General features: G+C 38.5%; 1 protein-coding gene across 4 annotated transcripts in view; it reads right to left on the bottom strand.

Moving 5' to 3' along the window:
* The window catches only part of Arhgap15 (Rho GTPase activating protein 15), a 597306-nt gene that overhangs the window by 127980 nt on the left and 447853 nt on the right, over positions 1–21473 (bottom strand). For all 4 annotated transcript variants that reach the window (XM_048426324.3, XM_085681198.2, XM_048426325.3 and 1 more), the window contains one exon: positions 2272–2406. In XM_048426324.3, the coding sequence (XP_048282281.2) occupies positions 2272–2406 (135 nt within the window). The remainder of the gene's footprint in view (positions 1–2271; positions 2407–21473) is intronic.

The following is a 21473-nucleotide window of genomic DNA, read 5'->3' as shown; positions in this document are numbered from 1 at the left end:
TGTGCTGTGGTTTATGTGTGAAAGTCAGATGACAAACTGTGGGAGTCAGTTCTCTCCTTCCATTATATGGGATCTAGGGATCAAATGCAAGTCTGTAGCCTTGGTAGCACGCAACTCTCTCTACAGCCCTGCGTCACTGTCCCTGGGGCCTCTTTTATAAGGGTGTTAACCTTATCAGAAGTGATCTTCTTCATGACTCAATCACCTAAGGACCCACCCCTCAGTATCATTACCCTGGCCTTGCAACATATGGCTTTAATGGGACATATTCCATCTCTTGATTTTCAGATTGCCTTCTCAACACAGGTCAGTTGGAGAGCTATTGCCAGCATGTGTATAACATCTTGAAGTTTTAAAAGGACTTTATTAAACTTGTTCCTCGTCATTCGGACAAATTACCTATTTTATAACTGCCTGCAGAGGCTCTCTCTACAGCCACCCCTAAGAGCTTGTCACCTGCCTTATCTTTGCTGTTCAGTTCTGGTCTTGCCTGTGTCACTGAAACGATGTCCAATTTGGGTTTAAGTCTAAAACATCCCAGAAACCATCATACTTCTTATGGGGATTCAAAGGACGCGTACTCGTATGAGCTCCAAGGACCTGCTTCCCATATGCTTAGCCTATGAGTAAAGTTTGCTACTATCTTTGGAATCGTGTGAACTAAAGGAGGTAGGAAGCCTCATTTATAGGAATCTTATACGACACTCCCCACCCAGCAGATACGTAAGCATGTTTCCAGATGAGACGATTGCCACCTAAGAGTAGAGAGGTCACAATATGATATACATATTTCTAAATATGCACAATTAAGATAGAAATCTGTACAAATGTCTTTCCAATCTCCTCCCAGGATGCTGCTCTCTCCATTCACGTAAATGTGTGTGCTAAGACGGAACAGCAGACTGCACTGAATGAGATTCATACTTACTTACTTCTTCTTTATTATTTCTTTTAAGTTGCAGTTTCGAGAGCCTGGCAACTATAAATCATTGCTCTCCAGGAAGGATAACAACTCCAGACTCATCCCAAACTTGAAACAAGAGTAACCTTCCTGCCCTTAAATAACAGCCAGTCAACAAGACCATTTGAAATTGTGAGCAGGCTAGACCAGAGACTGAGAGAGGAACCCTTATCTTCATCCCATCGATTTCATTTTGCAGAAGTTTTAAGAGCATGTGAAGAGGTTTTCCCAGTGAATACAGAGTAAAAGTGCCTACTGGAGGGCTGTTTTCCAGCACTGGCCCCCAGCTCCTCATTGCCACTCCTGGGAACTCTTCACACACAGCATCCAAGATCAGACCTCCTAAGTAGAGCATTTTTTTCCTTGGAGATTTCTCTTGTTGGGACTTTAATTAAGCTCCTGCCAGGCTTGCAAGATTCTTAATTTTACCTTTCTTTCTTCTTTCTTTCTCTTTCATTCTTATAGCAGCCTGCTTGCCAGGAGTCATTTTCCAAGCTGTCACAATTAGAGTAAATGTACCCTATGATATTAAATTTGGCGATATTTTAAGTATTTGTTTTTCCAAGTATTTATAGGAGAAGTTTTCATGCAGGAAAAGATTTTGATCCTTCCTTCCTTCCTTCCTTCCTTCCTTCCTTCCTTCCTTCCTTCCACTTTACATTAGATTGTGTATTATAAATGAGAGAATAATGCATCAGAGAAAGAAGCTTCGTGGAGAGATACAACTCATCATTCTAAATGTCACCCCTTAAAAGAAATTCGCTTTCACTTAACCCTACACACTGCTCAGAAGCCAACTGTAGACAGTTACTGCTGCTGCTGAGGGAACGAATGAGTGAGCCAAGAGAAGATGGTATTTCAGCTGATGATTTAACACATATTTAATGAAACACAATATTTAATATATTTAGGTTCCCTTGCAAGACCTCTTTGTCTGCAAACAGTGCAATTCTGAAAATATAAAGGCAGGGGCTGGGAGTACAAGAGATGACCCCTTTAAAGCAGATTGCAGAAGAAGCTATTTTCATTTGAGAAAGCTTAAATTTGGTGGCCTTAAATAGATTTCTCTCTCTCTCTCTCTCTCTCTCTCTCTCTCTCTCTCTCCCTCTCTTTTGGTCTGAATATTTTGGTTTTAAAGCTCAGATAATATTGCAGGGTGAGAAATCAAACAAGCCACTCAAATGACAAAACCTATGGCTGCAGATAAGAACATGGGACACATATTCCATTTTTCTGTTGTCATGATCGGCATCAATCTAATCACTGTTATTAATTCTACCACACCCGGCTCCTTTCTGGGGTATACTTACTGATCGCCTCCACAAACCGCTCAAAGAAACTGTAAGGGAAGAGTGGTTCAGACAGCTCCCGGAAAAACATCTTCAGTGCTCCGGTGACGACGTGGATGTCCTCCCATTGGCTGTCATCCAAATTCAGCTTCTCTTCTGGGAAAACACGAGGAGAAATGGAACAACTGGTTTTAATGAAACAATTACAAGACACTAATTATTATGTTAATGTTTGCCTACTATCATCAGCAACCGTTAACAGCCTTCTGCACCTAGAGGTTTGGTGCTGTGCATGGGTTTTTTTTTTTTTTCCCCTTCTCTCGTTTTCTGTAGGAAGGGAACATTTTCAATGGAATGCCATCTGTAGGAATGCAGCTAACAAAAAACAAGGGACACAAAGAGACAGTACCGTTGACACAGTATGTCAGATACAGTTATTCCCATAATGCATCAGTATGAAAATTAGCATCACGACTCTACATGATTCAAAGCTATTTGGTTGTGAGGCCGAGGGGCTAAGAGTTGCCAGCAATGGCTGGCTCAAGGGACCGGCCTGAAGGCCTTGCTGAGCCAACAGGAGACATATGCTAAACATGGCAATAGAAACGAGTTATTGCTGTACATGTGTTAGCCCTGCTATGTACAAGGGAATAATGCGAACACTTTTTCTTTCTTTCTTTCTTCTTCTGTTTTTTTTTTCCTTGCCTAAATCTAAAGTCAGCAAGGAATAGAATATGGGAGGGGGGCGGGTAGGATATTAATTCCTTCTTACTGCTTCAGAAACATTTTTCTTCCGTTTTCATCTCAGTGAGGAAAATGTACCCAGCAACAATATTAGACAGACCCCTGTTGGCCTATGCAGGCTATGCAAAGCTGCCAAAATGATAACACGCCGAAGACAAACCACAAATGCTAAGCAACTCTTTAGAAACAACAAAAATATTTGCTTGGGAAACCTGAGCGAGTTGCCGCCGTGACACACTGCAGAACTTAGGTGCCAACGCGAATGTTCAGTAGTGAGGGAATGTGATAGGTGATTATCACCCCCCTTTAACTCTCAGTAGGAAAATCTGGGATCACATTCTCATACAAGGAAAGGATGATGGCTGTCTAGAAGTGACATCTTTACGTCTAATTAAAAGGAAGCAAGATACTATGACATTTCTGCTAATCTATAGGACAAGCTACAAAGAAACGATTTTTTTTTCTGGGCTTAAAGGAACAAAAGCTTATCAGTTACAACATGGAGTTAACCGAACATCCAAGAATCCTGGTAAAAACTTACAGGTGTTAGGTTAACTGGAATTTTTTCTCTATTTTGATGATGTCTGAGCTCACGGTCACATGCCCCCACAGTGTGAGCTCCATGAGTGCCAGGGAGAATTTTGCAACAACAACAGCAAAAAGGAAAGGAAAGAAAGAAAAGAAAAGCTGAGAACTGTCACTGCGGGGATTCTCTGCAGGAGCCGTTTTGCTAATAGTGTTCATATCCTTTTAAAAATATTAGCCCACATCACTATCAGATCTAGTTTTTTGCTAATGAACTACTATTTTTCAGGGCTCGTGAGCGATGTCCCTGCCCAGTAGTCTGTTTGCAAAAAATGGGGATGAGGTGGCTCTGTTTCTGACTGAGGGTCTCTTTCCCTCCTCCTCTCTCCATCGTCCCTACTGCCATCAGAACACACCAACAGGACCCACAACAAAAATCAGCAGAGGGGACCTTCTCTCTGCCCTGCAATCATTTTGATTGATTGTATTTCAACAATTAGTCTTTTATTTGACTGCACACTATTGAAATAGGCCGACAGCATCTTAGCAGGCCAGCTTTAAACAGTCAACTGTTAACAATAGCATCAAAAAGGGAGACCTGATGGGGTTTACTGTCACTTTAAAGAACGGGGTTTTCACATTGTTGAAATCTGTCAGATATTTTGAAATGTCCCTCTCACTATGGTGCCACACCCCCTGCGTGCCCTTATAATAAAATCGGTTTTACTCCTGATTAAATCATTTTCTCCCTACCCACTACCATACTTCTCATAATGGACCTGTGCGCTCTACAGCTGGTGTTCTTCCCATGGTACCAATTCTTACTTTATCTTTTAAGCACTTTGCTGCTAAGATCTCATGCAGAGTGCTTATGTTTTGTTAAGAGCTTCATTCTTAGAGAAATAGTTTAACACATGTTCTAAAAATGTTGTACAACTTATTGCTTAAAACACATTTAGAAAATGTATCAGTACCGTAGCTTTGGCGCTGATCTTTAAGTGGAAACCTAAACATGCACACGCATGCAGGGAAACACATGCCCTCGACTTCCTAACTTTATTGGGGGAAGTACAGCATGGGGTGGCGTTGTGGTGAGTAGATTAGAGCCTGCTAAAGGAAGACATCAGAGGGTCAAAAGGAACATGTTCATATTGAACAGAAAGCTGACAATAATAACAAATAGCTACTCAACTTGGGGGAAATACCAGTAATGTTAGTCACTTTTATATATACAGCAGCAACTTTTAGTGAAGGGGAGAAAGGAGCATTTCAGTACGCTGAAAAGGAAGTAGGTCGATGGACGAGTGCCACTTCACTGTGTCTGCTTAAAAGTTTTAAGCCGGACTACTGTGAATTTGTGTCATTTACACACGAATTCCTACTATAGACACAGATATCAGTGCTCATCATTTAAAGAAAAAAATAATTATGATTTGTAAGCTTCCACAAGTAGCTCAAGTAAACAAAAAGGCAAGAGTTGACATTTGTCATTTGAAATATGCTAGCTCATTCTTATATCCAGCATTTCAGAATCAACAGATCCCCTGTATTCCAGAGGGTCTCATGGTGGGGCTTTCAAGGCCATGGTGGCTTATTGAAACATATAATAATGCCCAAAGAATCTGCCGTCTCACAAAGTCAACCCGTCCTCAAGAAAAACTAATCGTAACACTTTCCTGGTATTGACAGGCATCATTCAAACACATTTGCGTTATTTGTAGGAGTGTTCTAATGGCTCTTCCCTTTTCCAAGAACGTAAAGTATATGAGCAGCAGCACACCATGCCACCTGAGAAAAGATGATCTTTCTTCTAGGACTGTCCTTTGTACTCTGGGGTGTACAGGTAACATCCCTGGCCTTGACCCATTGAGGCCAGTTGTGTTTCCCTATAGAAAACATTGTCAAATATTCCCGATTATCTTCCGGAGCTGCAAACTCTTCTTGGTTGGCAGGACTATAATGGAGACTGGAGGCTGCACAGGTCCATGGACACTCCTCTACAAGCTGAGCTTATGAAATTTAACTCATGTGGACAAGGATCCATGGACTATATATATGTAGACACCGTGATTTCCCAAATATGAACTTTAGAGTTGGTACTTCGTTTTTATTAAAGTTATTATTACTGTGTGTGTGTGGACGGGGAGTGGGTGTGTGGGTGGACACAGGCTGTGGCATGTATGTAGAGGTCAGAAGACTGCTGTAGGATCTAATTCTCTGCTTCTGCTGGAGGTCTGGGCAATCAAACACAGGCAATGAGGATTGTGCGGCAAGCACCCACTGAATTATCTTGTCAGCATTGTAATTGTTAATTACTGACAAAAATCAAAACCTTTTCTACAACAAAATTCATATAACTATATTCAAAGTACTCAAAACAAAAATAATAACTGAAAATTATGTATTACTTAACTTATAAAACACTATGCTATGCATTTTGCAATTATATATAATTTAAATGAATGTTAAATTATATATATGTAAGTAGGTAAGACAATGAAGTAGATGTTGTTGGTATGATATTAATTTTATAGAGAAGATAAAAGAGGTGGGGTTAGCTTAAGGAATTTTCTTATGAGTGACAGGTAGTGAAAGTGAGATAAGGAACCAATACATTTCCACTATGTTTAAAATCGCTATACTTATATACAATTTCGTCTGGCAGAAGCCAAAAGGCAAATAATTAATGTGAAGTGCTCATAGATGGACCTGACTTCAGAATTGGGGACTTTTACATTTTATCTCTAAGTATCTTATTTGAGACTGTGCTTTCATCTACAAACTAACTCCAATAGTTAGTAATTCCCCAATCACTGGGAGCCCAATTCTTATATTAGCAGATATAAAACAAACTGGCCATAAAAAGAAACAGCAGTAGGAAACAGTCGGGGATGAAAGGATTATTATGTGAAGGGGTATTGAAGAAACATGATAGAGTTGAAAAAATTATATGGATATATAAAATATCTTTTTTAGGCCTGACTCACCATTGATCCATTTTATATCTATTCATTTATGTGTGAAGTGGAGATGGTTGGAGAGACAAACGCTACTATCAATGGGCGAAACGCACACGGCATTTGGAAGTTATAAAGAAACAAACATCCAAGATACAACTATGACGGGCAAGGCAAACAAAGGCTCAAAGGGGAAAATGCATCAAGAGTGAAGGCAATGAAAACACCGGCTGAATATTATGAACTGTACTAATTGGTTTAGAGAAATTATTTCAGGGTATTGTGGCTTACCATACAGGGACAACAACATCTATACACACTGGGATCTAATGATCGGGGAAAGTCTGGTTGGTTCCAGGTATCTCATGATGGTTACACTCAAAATCTGTCCTGGGTTCTCTTGACCCTCTACTTAGGGTATTTTAAATACACTCTAGTCAACGGTGGCTTTAAAACATATAATGTAATTAAGGTAGGTTAAGATTGAGAATCCAAATACTATGAGATTTTTTTATGAGATCATTAATATATAAGAAAATGTTTTACCCAAACAAGGCTCTCTTGAAATGTCTCATTTTGAAGGGATCTTAGTGTATTTTATCCACTTTTAGGGAAAAAAAAGTACTTGTGTTTGCAAAAGAATATGTTTGAAAGAGAAAAAATCTACTATCATTTCTAAGACAATTCCTAAGGGCTATTTTCCTTACAGTGGAGTCTTGTAAGATGGATCTCTGATGGTATAGATGGGCAGCGGTAGCTGTCAAGGAAGAAGAATCACTTAAGTGTCATCGAAGGTTTAATCACAAACTTTCTGTTACACATTTACATGAAGCTCTGTAAATAAATACAGGCAGAAGTTGCTGTACCAGGTCTGAACTTAACTAAATTGCTTTTACCTAGTGTTGGTTAAAATGTGGCCATGGATAACTAGAATTATCCAGAATAGAATAAATGTAAGGTGTAAAGTGACACCTCTTTGCATATTTAAAAATAAAATGCTCTCCCCCCCCCCCCATTCTTTACTTTGGAATACTTTCCATGACATTTCCAAAAGCTCTTTCCAACATTTACTTTGCTATCACAATGGGAAAGGGGAGAAAGACAACCCAGGTTGCAGAAAGAATAGCTCTGATTTCATTAATGCAATGATAAGAACAGATGACACCGTGAACCTGCCATCGAGGATACGGCACCTGCTCCCAGTGCCAAGAACCACGACACAGCCACAGTTTTATTGGGAAAGCCTGCTGGGTTCGTGAATGTCACATCGTAGATGCCAGAGATGCCGAAAAGGATGAATCTCTATATATATAATGTTTGGCTATACAATAAAAGTAAAAGGTTAGAAATTCAAGTGGCTGGAATGGCACGGTGCGTCTCTAAATATACAGCTTCTATCTAGGCCATTATATTTAAAGGAGTAGATCAAAAGGAAGTCAGTTGGGTCATTGACGTACCGAACCTTTCTTGTTACCTCTTCTGAGTGACGGTTTATTCTGATTTCTGGTAAGCTAGACAGGGTCAACATTCTCATAGTTGGTGATACAAACTCCATGCCAAGGCAGTGCCTTCCTATGCTGTCCTAATAGAAGTCGCTTTCTACCACCCACACTGGTTTGACACAGAAATGCACTGAGGATATTATCCGAGAAACTAGGACAGTTGGCCAGTTAATCTGTTTGTTCACTTAATTTTTATTATGCAAACAGGGACTGAACACAGACTGGATACTAGTCACTACGCTGTGTGCTTTCGGAAGCTGCAGCTGGCAGACTGCCTTATGTTCCTCAAAGGAGAGGGCTTTACCAGGTGCTCAGAAACATTGCTAACGTGGATATTGACCAAGTTCTAGCATTTCACATCGTCTGTTTATCCTTCACAACACACTCTGCTGACCTTGATGATCAGTAGGACAAATTCATCAACAAATATACCACCACCAAATGTACATGTTAGCTAGCTAGCTACAGCCTGAATTCTTAAACTTACACATTTTTGTACTTAGGGCCTCATGCCTGTATTTCAGAATATGACAATTTGGAGATGCCTTTTAAAGAAGTAATTAAAAATATAAGGTCACGTGAACTCCAAACACCGTGACAATCTAATATGAGTAGTGTCCCTATAACTAGAGACTGGAACATACTGAGGGGAAGACCAGGAGACATTGGATTCCAGAGATGCCAAATGGGGATGGATCAAGGATAGATGCTTCAGATGACAATAACCTGGTCCCATTTAGAACTCAGATTTCCAGCACTTTGAAACAAATTATTGTGATTTAATACACCCACCCTGTGGAAGTTTTGTAACCCAAGCTAACTCATATAACTCCTAAAGGTGTTGCATAGTGCATGACTCTGTTGTACTCCTAGATTAAATCCTGAAACAAGAGCTATGTCACATTTGTGAAATACAGAATAAAACTGCTTAGTTTATGCCAAATAAGTGATTATTTATATTTTAAAAAATAATTTGAAGTCATAATTCAAAATTGCTTGCCTATTCGGACTCCACCTTACTGTAAACGTACAGGATACATCTGGTTGCCAAGGAAGAAAATATAATCGTCATTTTCTTACTCAGTTCTTTTTACACAACTATGTTTACTAGAGCAGAAATACAATGCCGTTCCTAAAGCTGGAGCTAAAGAACATTTAAAATTATGTGAAAAAATAACAAGTCAAGCCAATAGTCTATGGCCATGGCATCTATCAAAAAAAGGGAAGAAATTAGTTTGGAATATGAAATTTTGTACTCTAAACCCCCCAAAGAGTTTTTTATTCCTCATCATTTATACAGAAATCTCCAGGAAACTGCTAAAAGTATTAGTTTTGAAATTGGCCCAGCCTACACACAAAATAGATGCTCTAGCCACCCAGCACACATGGTCAATTTCATTTGGCCTTTGGAAGTGGGAAAAAAGAAGGATGATAGGTACTTCCTCAGGTGCGAAAGTTTCAAAAACCAAGAGTGAAAGGCCTTTGCTTTCCAGTAGTATATTCCGACAACCCTTGCTGACTTGTTTCTATCTATTTTTTATTTCCGCTATACCTTTGAAAGTCACTTGAGATGCCCAAGCTGTAGAAGGAGTGGTGGGCCGCATCCCGCCGCCCGCCTCCCAGCTAGCTTTACCCCTGAAATAATTACATGGAAACTGTATTCTTTTAAACACTGCTTGGCCCATTATCTGTAGCCTCTTATTAGCTAACTCTTACATATTGATCTAACCCATTTCTAATAATCTGTGTAGCACCACGAGGTGGTGGCTTGCCAGGAGGATTCTAACCTGCAGCTGTCTCGGAGAGGAGAGTCATGGCGACTGCCTCACTGCCTTCTTCCTCCCAGCATTCTGTTCTGTTTACTCCACCTATCTAAGCTGCTGTCCTATCAAAAGCCAAGGCAGTTTCTTTATTAACCAGTGAAAGCAACACATAGACAGTTAGCCCTCCTCCATAATATAACCATCTCTAAGATCATCTCTCTGAAGGAGACATAGTGATCTTCTACCACACCAAGTGTTGGAAGCAAGTAGATAACGTGATGCCTAGTTTTACGAAATCATCAGGCTTCGTTTCGATGAAATAGCAACACAGCAAACAGGTAGAGAGGAAGGAAGCAAGTGCCACAGACGGAAAGTCTAACAATGTGGCACTGCTCTGTGCATTTTTAATTTACAGTGGCATAACCTAAACATCCTCCCATCACCATAACTCCATGCATAATGTCACCTTGTAAAAAGTGGTGGTTGACGTCACCTTTCTCTCTGTGTGTCTAGATATTCTTCTCTAGGCATCTGGGAAGTAGTGCTCTTGCACGAATTATGAAAACAATGCCAAAAATAAACTGAGCTTTCTTTAAGTTAGATCATAAAAACTGATGTATTTCTTGGTGCCAATATGTATTTCTTTAATGCCCTTCTTACTTAGAGCTTTCAGCACTGCTCTTATTTACATTAAGTAAAAGGCCTTTTGTATTCTACGGACATTATACACAAGGATTCATTTTATGCGACTGTCTTCTCCAAATAGATTCCAAGTTTGCTAGAATTCTATGGATGATTTCACATATTATAGCCTCCAAAGGATAGAGAATCAGTAGGATAAGATTTAACAGTCATTTTTAACAGCTTGCTTCGTGTTGTATCTAAATGACACCATTGCTCATTTGTCTCATCCAGTTCATGCTATGTTACTTAATATCAACCTATGGGGTCAGTTCCTGTAAATGGCTATGCACAGATAATCTTTCTGCTTCAAGTGCATTCAGGGATGCTGCTTAACATTGAGGTTTTGTCTCTTGTCAAATAAGAATTCCTAAGTTCATATGAGTTAAGGGGTTTCTATATGTAATAGACCAGTATAGATCTGTCATTCTTTACCAGCAGGTTAGCGTGTATATTATTCTCTTTGCCAGTGGCAAGTGTTCCCAGACTCTAATATAAAACTCTGACTTCCTTTATTCTCCTTACAATATTGTTGGGGTTTGTTGGGTGAGAAATGAGAATACTGAACAGAATAGGGACTCACTTTAGAAATTAACTTGTTAATTTAGAAGTTAGTCTGGAAACAATCATTCAATAAAGTAGAAGTGGTAAACAAAATTGGTAGAATTAGATATTGCCACTTTCATTTATTCAAGCCATTGTCTCCAGATAAAATATACAACACTTACCAAATGAAGAGAAAATAATAATTATATTGCCTAAACAATATTGATGAGTTTATTTCTAAAGAGTAGTTAAATGTATTTTCTACTTCATATCACAAGAACTCATATTTTCTACTTCATATCATATTCAGAACTCTACAGATATAAATATTTGTGAGATTTACAACACTCATGTATATTAGACACAACACGGTTACTGCAACAGATTTTTGAAGCTACAGAATAAAACTGTCATAATTATGTATTAATATAATTCTTTAGTCAAGAAAAATGAAATAGATTAATTAGTTGATAAGTATACTATCAGTAGCTAATTGTTTTGGTTTTCATAGATGAAAGGTCTGAGTGTTTTTCTGCCTTCACTGAGGCTTCCTTGCCTAAATGAAGCAACAGGTTGGTCACCCCACTTTCACAGATGTGGGACTTAAAGTTGATCTGTTGCTCTTTTCCTCTGAAACTTAAAAAACGATAACTCATACAAATGATTCACAAGATCATTTTTAAAAATTTACCAAGAATGAAATAAAAATCTATTTAAGATCGTCAAAGCACTTGATAACCTGGTATTGAAGAACACATAATTTTTAAATAGGAACTATATAATACAATAATTCAAATGCCTTATGATTTTGATTTGATATTTACCATGTATTGAAACAGTGTTGATTGGTAGTATGTGAAAGAGTACACAGTGGCAACTTTGCCTCATCTTCTCTTAGTTATTTAGCTTATACCCACAGACAAAACTGATGCTGTAAATTTCTTTCAAAGACATTTCCTACACTCAGGCAGTAGTAACTTCTACCACCATTTTTAAGAAACAAAAATATAATTTATATAGTCTTCTGATTTTTTTTCACTAGATATATCTTGGAAATCACGCAAAACTAACATTCTCTCTCTCTACTTCATCTGCATATTCATCTTTGTGGATATGTAATGACTCACTTAACAAGTCATAAATCCCATCATGATCGCGCAAATAGTTTTGGGCTAACATAATTTGATATCTGTGTCAGTGAATGGTACCCATGTGAGTAGAGAAAATACCTAAATGGTTAATTCCTATGTTAAAGCTTGTATGTATATTTAAATTTAAATAGGCACCGCCAACTTGTTACGGGAATCGTTGAACTAATTTCTAGGACATCACAATGACTAAGACCATGTGGACCACTGGGATGTGTGCTACCACTGCCACCTGTCCCTCCTCTCTGATGGCCATGATGAAGTATACCTGTGAATAAATAGTTGAAAATGTAAAATAACAAGTAAATACAGAAAGATCTCAATAAAGATTTTGAGTAATAATACATATAAACTTTGTTAAATACCAGAAGAGATGCCTATAAAAATTTTTTTTATAAATTTTGTGTATAAACTTTATTATTAAGAAACCTGAAAATTAAAAAAAAAGCCAACAGATCCAAGCTCTTTATCTCAGTAAACGTCTACACACTTAAGTTCATCACTTGGCACATTGGATTTTACATTTTCACTATCAAATTTACTTATTTACCATCAAATGTACTTATTTACCACCAAAAACTAAAAATCCATAAGAGCTAGAACTTGAAAAACAACTAATTTTGCATCATCTTTCATAATTCATATCAATTGTCTTCAATGTTTGTGTGTGTGTGTGTGTGTGTGTATTGTGTGTGTGTGAAATTTTCATTATTCATTCTTCTTTCGGTCGATAACTAGGTTGATTCTAAATTATTTGCTGTAGTGTAAAAGCAGAAGTAGAAAAGGCTATACACATCTCTGTGGAGTACGGAGTTCTCTGGGTATATTTCTAGGAATAAAATGCTAAATATTTTGGTCTTTTTAAAAATATTTTTTTTGAAAACTGTCCAAACTGATTCCACAATGGCTGTATTAGTTTGTACCTCCACAAGCAGTGACTAAAGGGCCCTTTTTAGCCACATCTTCTCAAACATTCTTGTCAGATTTGGTGGTAGGCTTTTTGACTGGGATGAGGAGGATTCAATATCTATAAATTAAAATGGCTTGCATACAACTAATGTCCATTTAATATATAAAAGCAATATTTATAAATGATGGAATTTATTCCCTTTGCAGGAATTGTTATTATTTGAGAGATAAGAAACAGAGAAACAAACAAATAAATGAATAACCAAACAAACAAAGAGAAATGGCATATTGGAAATGGAAAAAAAATCAACATTATTCTGTCATTTTAAGTCAATATAAGCATTATAGCATTAGATCAAATAAAATATTCAATTAAACATATTTAATCATTAATCAATTTCTGAACATCTAGTAAGTGTCAGATGTCCTACTAAGTACAAGAAATATGTGTAGGAGAAAGCAGAGGCTGAAAGACATACAAAAAGATCTATAATCTCTTGAAGTCACTAGAATTTTCTGATTCTTGTTAGTGTTTCTAATAAAATTGTACTGTTTTGTGGAAAGAATTACTCCTTTTAGTTTTATATCTGCTTCATTTATGTAAATCTATGCTCAGCTAGTTGCCTAATAAGTTCCTTTTAAATAAACATCATGATGACGGTGATAATGACTGGGTAAACTCTCAAGAAAAAGGGGTCATCTACAGCTTTTATTTTTTAAAAAAATATCTGCAACCGTCTCAAGGTACCTCTTGGCACTAAGATTTCTCTGCAAGCAGTGCAGACAGGTTTGACACATATAAAAATGTCTTGTTCTGATGGAAGAAGAAACATACTTAACCTAGCTTGACCACACACTCTGATGTTGGAGAGCTGGGGAAGTCGGGGGAGAAAGCAAGTTTTAACAGGCATGCTGACGTTACAGATCACTTTAAGTCAGCGAGGAAGCTAAGGTCGCAATGCCCTCTGATGTTCAGGAGCAGAGAAGTCATGCACACCAGTGTTGGAGAGCACAGGAGGTCTGTGCAGTAAGCTTTGGGTCAAATGTAAGACAGCTCAAACTTTTGTAACCATGAGAGATTTTAGGCTTTCTTCTCTTCCAACCTAAACAAATCTGTGACCGATGGTCTGAGTCTCCTGGCCTGTAGCTGTGAAGCCATTCATAGTATACACTGATAAACAGACTCTTCCCTGGATTAGATTTATTTTGGTTTTTATTAAGATATTTCTAATCCTAACATGATAATTCTACCATTCTCTGCAAGCATTGCTACTCATTTGAACCAAATTGTTTTTTATCTATGTCTGTCCTTCAAAAACTTTCCTATCACTGAAAGACATTTGTCCTGATTAATTTTCCTGTCCCCAGAGTCTAGTACCTGCTGCATTCCTTTTATTAGTTCCGAAAATATCTTTTTGCAATCCTTCATCAATCTTACTTTAACCTCTTTTAGTAGTAATACTATAAAAACATGCCAATGAAAACAGACATGTGTATAGTCACAGAGCATGACGAACTGTTCTTTTCATCAGCTTCACTTTTCATAGAATGTCACCAGTACTGAAGACACGTAGGCCATTAAGTCACATATTTATTCCTCTACCAAATACTTGAAATCGAATTTTATGCTAGGCTTGTAGCTAGCTCTGGCGCTTAGAAATGAGAAAGAAAGTATCGGATTTGCTCCTACATATATTACAGTATACAAGAAATTTAGGCAAATTGATAAAATAATAGCACATGGAAAGTTATATTTTGTATAGGCTGCTAAGGGAACATAGAACGTGGTTAGCCAGCATCATTTGTGTGGTGGCCAGAGCAGATTTTGTGCGTTACGTCTTACACTGTAATTGTTTCAAAGAAGATAATATTTGGATGAAGGAGGGGCATGGGCTGGGAGAGCGAACAAGAGATGAAGATGGATCCAACCAAGTTGAAGTAGTAGTATGTCAAAGATAGAGCACAACACATTGGTAAGTCATGGGTCGCCAGAAAATACAAAAAGATAGGTTCGTTCATATAGATGTTTCAAGGTATCAAGGATTAAGAGGGAGGGAAGAGACGCAGTAGAGTAAGAAAGCCCTAAAAACGGAAAACATGCACGCGAGTAACATTGTACAGACTGAGCAGGTTATATGCATGCGAGCAGGTTATATACATGCATGCGTGTAACAACAATCAGTAAAAAAAAAAAAAAGGAGGTCGTCAGTTTGAAATAGAGAAAGAAGGGGCATATGGGATGGTTTGGAAAGAGGAATGGGCAGAGAGAAATGGTGTAACAGTATTATCATCTCAAAAATAAAAGATTTTAAAAAGACCTGAAAGAGTCTGCATGACCATCGGGAAGGAGTCACGTCCTAAACAGGAACTAGAGCAGCAGGGTGTGGCATGGGAACAGAGTGCTTGTCTGGAAGGTGAATGCTGAGACTGCTGGGCATAGCAAGGTCATAGCTTAGGCAAGAGACTGTTGGGCATAGCAGCCTTGGAAAATAATTTTGAAGTCGTAAGGGAGGAACACAAGGTGTTTTTCTGAAACTAGAAACTACAAGACGTCCAGGAAACTGGGGGCTAACATGGACAAGAAACTAAAATTCAGAGACCATTACTGAATTTAATGCAAGTTCAGGGAAGTCACAGTATTTCATTTTGCAGGCGTCTATAAAGACCTGCTGGTAGTTTGAAAATGAGAACCCCTTTGGATTATCGAACCAATGATAAGACTTCAATGGGGTTTTAGTGTCGTGAGCCCGTTTACTGATTCTACAAAGGGGACTTACAATTAATTGGATTATGCTGGGCTCCACATGCTGTTTGCACAAAAGAAAGTATGAAAGTGTAACTGTTGCTAACAGGTCATATCTATCATCAACCATGGGATTTGCTCTTTTACTTACCAATAAGATTAATTTCTTCCTTGCAATCTTCCAATTTGAAGTCATTTTAATTATAGAGTTTAGAAAATTCAAAGGGAAAGACAAACCTACTTTCAATGTATTATTAATGATTGACCTCATTTTTCTTCATTTTTATGATGAAGGGGAAATAAATTGATGGTTTGTTTATTGTTTAGAAGATTTTTTACTTTCTTAAGATCCTTTTGCAATCTTTCCTCAATCTCAATTTAATTAAAAACTTTTTTTTACTGGAGTTCTATAAAGAGCTGAACTCAGAGTTACTTCTGAGCAGTCACAAAGATGTTAATTCTTCTTCCAATGAACTTAATATAGAGAGGAGTTAGATCCACACCTCTAAACATCATTATGTCTGAGCAGAGTGTTCCATTAAAGATATGAACTGTTCTTCTTCAAGCTCTGAGGTCCCTCATAAGTCGACCATGCTCCATGTACATAAGCTTATAGGCGGCACAAGTTTGACTCTGGATTATTAAAATAAATAATAATAAAAGGAAGACACAAGGGTAAGGGGGTGGCGGAAGGAACTAGGAGCTAGGGGAAAATGTTGTCACAATGAATTTTATGCCTGTGTAAAATTACCAAAGAATTAATAAAAATATTACATTTAAAAAACAGAAGCAATGGATTAAGTTATCATAATCCATGAGGCTCATTTTAAAGAATTATATACAATCTTTAAAGTATCAATACTTTCAATAGATCAAAACTTTGCATACTTTAACTATTAACAGAAAAGATGTGACTTTCTCAGAAACAGTAATAATTGTGTACTTCTCAAACATTATTCCAAGTGTTTCTTTTTGTTATTCATTTACTACTTATGTTAATATATGTTTTATGCATTTTTTGTGACAGAGAAACACAGGTCCAGTGATTAAACAATTTGTCCTAATTCATTCAGGCATTTAGTGGCTAAGTCTGGGCAGCCTCACTTCTTTCATGTTATCGCTTTAATGCGTTTTTCACACATTATCTTTGTGACACATATTCATCTTTGAATTGTTATTTGAACCTACTCTAAAAAAGATGAATTCTTTAAGACACCATTAAGCCGTGAGGACTCTACACTTTTGGGTTGGAATACTGCCTATCTTTGCTAGTGTTACTATTGCTATGATGAAACACCACAGCCAAAACCAAGTTGGGGAGCAGAGGAGCTATGTATTAAATTGCTTACATTTCTACATCACTGTTGAGGGTAGGGGCTCAAACAGCAGGAATCTGGAGTCAGGAACTGATGCAGAAGGCCTTGGATGGGTGCTGTTTACCGGCTTAGTCCCTATGAGTTACTCAACCTGCTTTCTTACACATATGCAACCAGCTGCACAGGAACGGCCCCACCCACAACCGGCTGTGTCCTACCCCATCAATCGTTGATCTAAAAAGTGCCTTACTAGCTTACCTACAACTGGATCTTATGGAGGTATTTTCTCAGTTGAGACTTCCTCCTCTCAGATGACTCTACCTCTGTCAAGTTGACGTGAAACTAGCCAGTACCCTGCCATTATAAAGGCCCCTTTTCCCATCTTGCTTTCTACTGGCCTTTCTGGATTCCATGTGATCCCGCAAAAGAACCCAGCCAGGTGTTGGTTCCTTGGTACTGGACTTTCCAGCCTTCAGAATCCTGAGCCAATACATTTCTGCTCATTTAAAATTTCCCCAGTCTATGATATTCTGTTACAGGTATACAACACGGACCAAGACATTTTGACCCTTAATTAATTGTAACACCGAGAAGTATATTCTTCCCATTAGTGGCAGGTGAAATGTGCTGTAGGAAATCATACTTCTTTAAAGTATGTCATTAAAAAAATAACAAGCCACGGGGATTCCTGTATTAACAATGTATCTACAGTGCTCAAAGTAAGGACAAGCCAGGCTGGCTGATCAGGTAAATTCTGCCCACCTGCCACAGACTTTGTCTCCAGCACAGTGATGTTTATCTTAACGACCATGGACACTGTGCTTGAGAACTGCCAACCCAAGGTCTTGGATGTGTGGAAATGAGACCAACCCTGACTGTGCTCTTGGAAAAACCCGTCTGAAGTTCAGAGCAGTGAAACTCATCAGTTGGTGTTTCCTCAGCCCAGTAGTGAGTCTGAGAATCCAGTTCAATAGTAGTTTGCTAACAGACTGCAAACCAGTTGGTCGAGTAGAGAGAAACTTACCTGATCTTTAAGCCTCTGCTTTAGTTCAAGAAGTGTAAGAAGGCAGCATTAAACTATGAATCTTGGTTAAAGGCATAATGTGAGTTTAGGAATAAAATTTTTTAATTTTCTGAAAATGTAGGTTACAGTTCTTTTAATGAACAGAGCTATTTTTAAGAGACAGAACAGCCGTACATTAATTTGAATGCGTGATAAGGCACAGTACGTATCATTTATAGATTGCATTTGCATACGAAACACACCTTTGTCACATATTTTAAAGAATAAGCCCTTCATTCAGCCATTCTGGGGCTTTACTTCATGGCCACAGCCTGAGCACAGAGCCTGAGCAATGTTACCTTTAAACTCAACTATAAACAGCCCATGGCTTTCAGTCACTCTTGGCATTCATTGCCCTATCCTGCCCGACCAGTTCCTTTTCCTCTTGTTTTACTTTTTAGTTTTACTTGATGCACAATAATAATTACACCCGCAGAATACCTGGATGAGAGACCACTGACCCCTCAAGGATCAAAGCAAAATTTTACATTTTCCAAATCTTGCCTAGAGTAACCTATGACACCTGAGGTCGCTCTCTATAATTCCTCAGATGTCTTTTCGGTGAATGGATGTGTTTATTGCGTATGGGATCAACTTAAAAGTAAAGCTCCAATAGTCATGATCGTCTTACACTGGCCTCTGTTCTTTGCTGTCTTGCAGACACTTCTCACTGACCTAATGTGGAGACTGTCTACCATGACATCCATGCAGTTCAGTGTCTGGGTACTGAGAAGGGCAGACACAGCGGAGAATGAATGTCAGGTAGGAAGAAGACAGGACAGGATAAGCAGTCCCAAATCATGTCGGTTTAAATCTGAAAGTTCAATAGTCAAGAGAGGCTTTCTGTAATCGCAAAACAGCATACCTCAGTTCGGAATCTTGAAGAACAATTCAGAGTAGGTGGGTCGCGGTGGGGACAAAAATTATTTGTTTGCATCCATCTTTAACATCTTTAACCCGATAAAGAAAGACACATGTGTGCATTTATTCTATGTATAATGATTGGTATAAATACGGCAGCTCTCTCTGTTAAGGGAATATGAAACTCACAAAAGCATGGAGATCCCAACTTTGAAAGCTTACTCCATTCTTAATGTGCCTTATTGTGCCCCGATGCTGTTGATGTTGCTGTTTTAATGCTTGCACATTAAAAGGATGATGTGCAGACATAAAAAGGTGATAGGAAAATTAGAGTGAGAATGGAGCCAGTAGAACTGTCCACTTCTTAGATTTCATTAAGCATCAGTCTCCAGAATGTCCAGGCATAACAAAACAAATTACAAATTAAAGGGAAGGTAAGTTGACTGTGGTTTGCTAAATTTGGGAGGCAGGAAAGCTACACATGTAAAGATACACTAGACACACACAGACCGAACAAAATATTGAAATTGTGTAGTTTACGGAAAACTTAAAATAAATAGATTTACACTTCCCTTTAGATCCAGAAATACATGAAAAGTTGCAAGGCAGCCCACAACAAAGCGATTGACAAGAAAGATAGCATCTGCTTTTCTGCGTATTCAAGCTGCACTTTTTCATTTGGAATGCAGGCAGTGCTTCCCAAGTGAACATAATTAACTCATGACGCTCCTGAAACATCATAATCCAAGATACAGATGGAAACTCAAAGCTGAAGAAATGTCAGCTCAGTACGTCAGGATGATCACTTTTTTTTTTTTTAATGAACAAACCATACTGCTAATTAAAACAGGTGTTTTTATTTCAAACCCCTTTGCATGTTATGAAGTTGCAACCAGGGTTATTTATTTATTAGTCTGCTGTGAAACATACATCTTAGAAGAAAGGGGATCCGCGAAAACAACAAAGTAAAAAGATGAAAAGAAAGGCACTCAGCGTCGCGTTCTGACACAATAGAGGACCAGTAGCTCAATTAGTTAGTAATTTCCGTGCGACCACTTGACAGAACCTACTAATTGTTAATCTTCCACTAACTATTGCTTTACATAATTAATTATATTCAAATCAAAACAACAAAGACATGTGGGCCAGTTGCCCTTTTGAGAATTTTTTTTTTTTTTGTAAACTGCCTCTGCTTACTGCATCCTGACAATATTTCTAGGAAGCAAAGATATTAATCTCACAGGAGAGCACACATAAAAAAAATATGAACGGAGTCTAGTCTTTTACCTTTCGTATAGAGCAAAGCCCTGCAACTGTTCTACTCCACAAAAGACAGATTGACAGCCACAACAGAAACCCCCCAAGCTACTGACTCATCACACAAATCCATCCTTGAAACAATCACGAACAGCCCAAGTCCTTTGAGTTGGGAATCTTTCATATTAATTGAGACTTGCATAAAATACAGAGCAACCCATCTAGGGGTCAAGCATCATTCATCATTAGTTGAAGTGACATTTTCAACCCTTCATTTTGCAGCTGCCGAGAGAGGAGGGGGGAAAGGTATTCTTTAGAAGGGAAAAAAACAAGACAGAGAACACAATCCTCGCTCTATCTGCGCGAGAGAATACAAGGTTCCTCTCTGTCAGCGTGATAACATGCTTAAAGCTGGTGATGTCATTCTTCCCTAACCTTGGAGTCACTAAGCACATGGCAGCTGCATTCCTCCACTTAGGAGTTCTGCTGGAGATCAGTTTTAACCATTTTAGATGTAACTGAAGCCCTTCAGCGGGGTGGGGAACACAGTTCTGTGAGCTGAAACGATGACTTATATCCAAATACCGTTTTGTTTTTGAGAGATTGCAACTTGTTAACAAGGCCGTCCTTGTTCTAGTGGCAGCCCTCAGGGCAGAAGAGAAATTCTGGGAAACTGAGGGAGATCACTTTTCAAACTCCAAAACAGCATTCCAAGACCGCGTAGCAAATGTACTGGCCAAATTGGGACCTCTGCCGTTCACAATAAAAGATCTCTCCCTCTTTCTCCTCTGTGGGATGCTTGCTTTTCTCTGGAACGAAAAGGTCATGACAGGAAATGGGAGCAATTAAAATGAAAAAGCAATCTGAAACAAAATCCAGAGAGCTGGTATTTAAATGACCAATAATTCACAGAGCTTTTGATAATGCAGAGATGTTTGCGAGCCCCTCAGACATGTCTGGATCCTAACTTATCAGGGGTATTTGCTCTAGGAAGGAAAGTTGCTTTGGCACGGGTTCTGAGTACAAAGATAAGTGTTACGAAATGCACCGGGGACAGAGCAAGATCTGGCCATTTCTGCCAAGGAAGCCTCTCCAGCGAGCCTGTCTTTGAAGTGTCCTCTCAGATCCTGTGCTACCTGAGACAGCAGAATTTTGGCACTCACACTGCTGCCAAATTAGAATACCCAGCTAAAGCCTATGTGCGCTAA

This window comes from Myodes glareolus, chromosome 21 (assembly GCF_982192425.1).
Source record: "Myodes glareolus chromosome 21, mMyoGla1.1, whole genome shotgun sequence".
In the NCBI taxonomy this organism is placed as follows: Eukaryota; Metazoa; Chordata; class Mammalia; order Rodentia; family Cricetidae; genus Myodes; species Myodes glareolus.
Note: the sequence above shows the minus strand (reverse complement) of the source record. Positions and strands in the feature narration are given on the sequence as shown.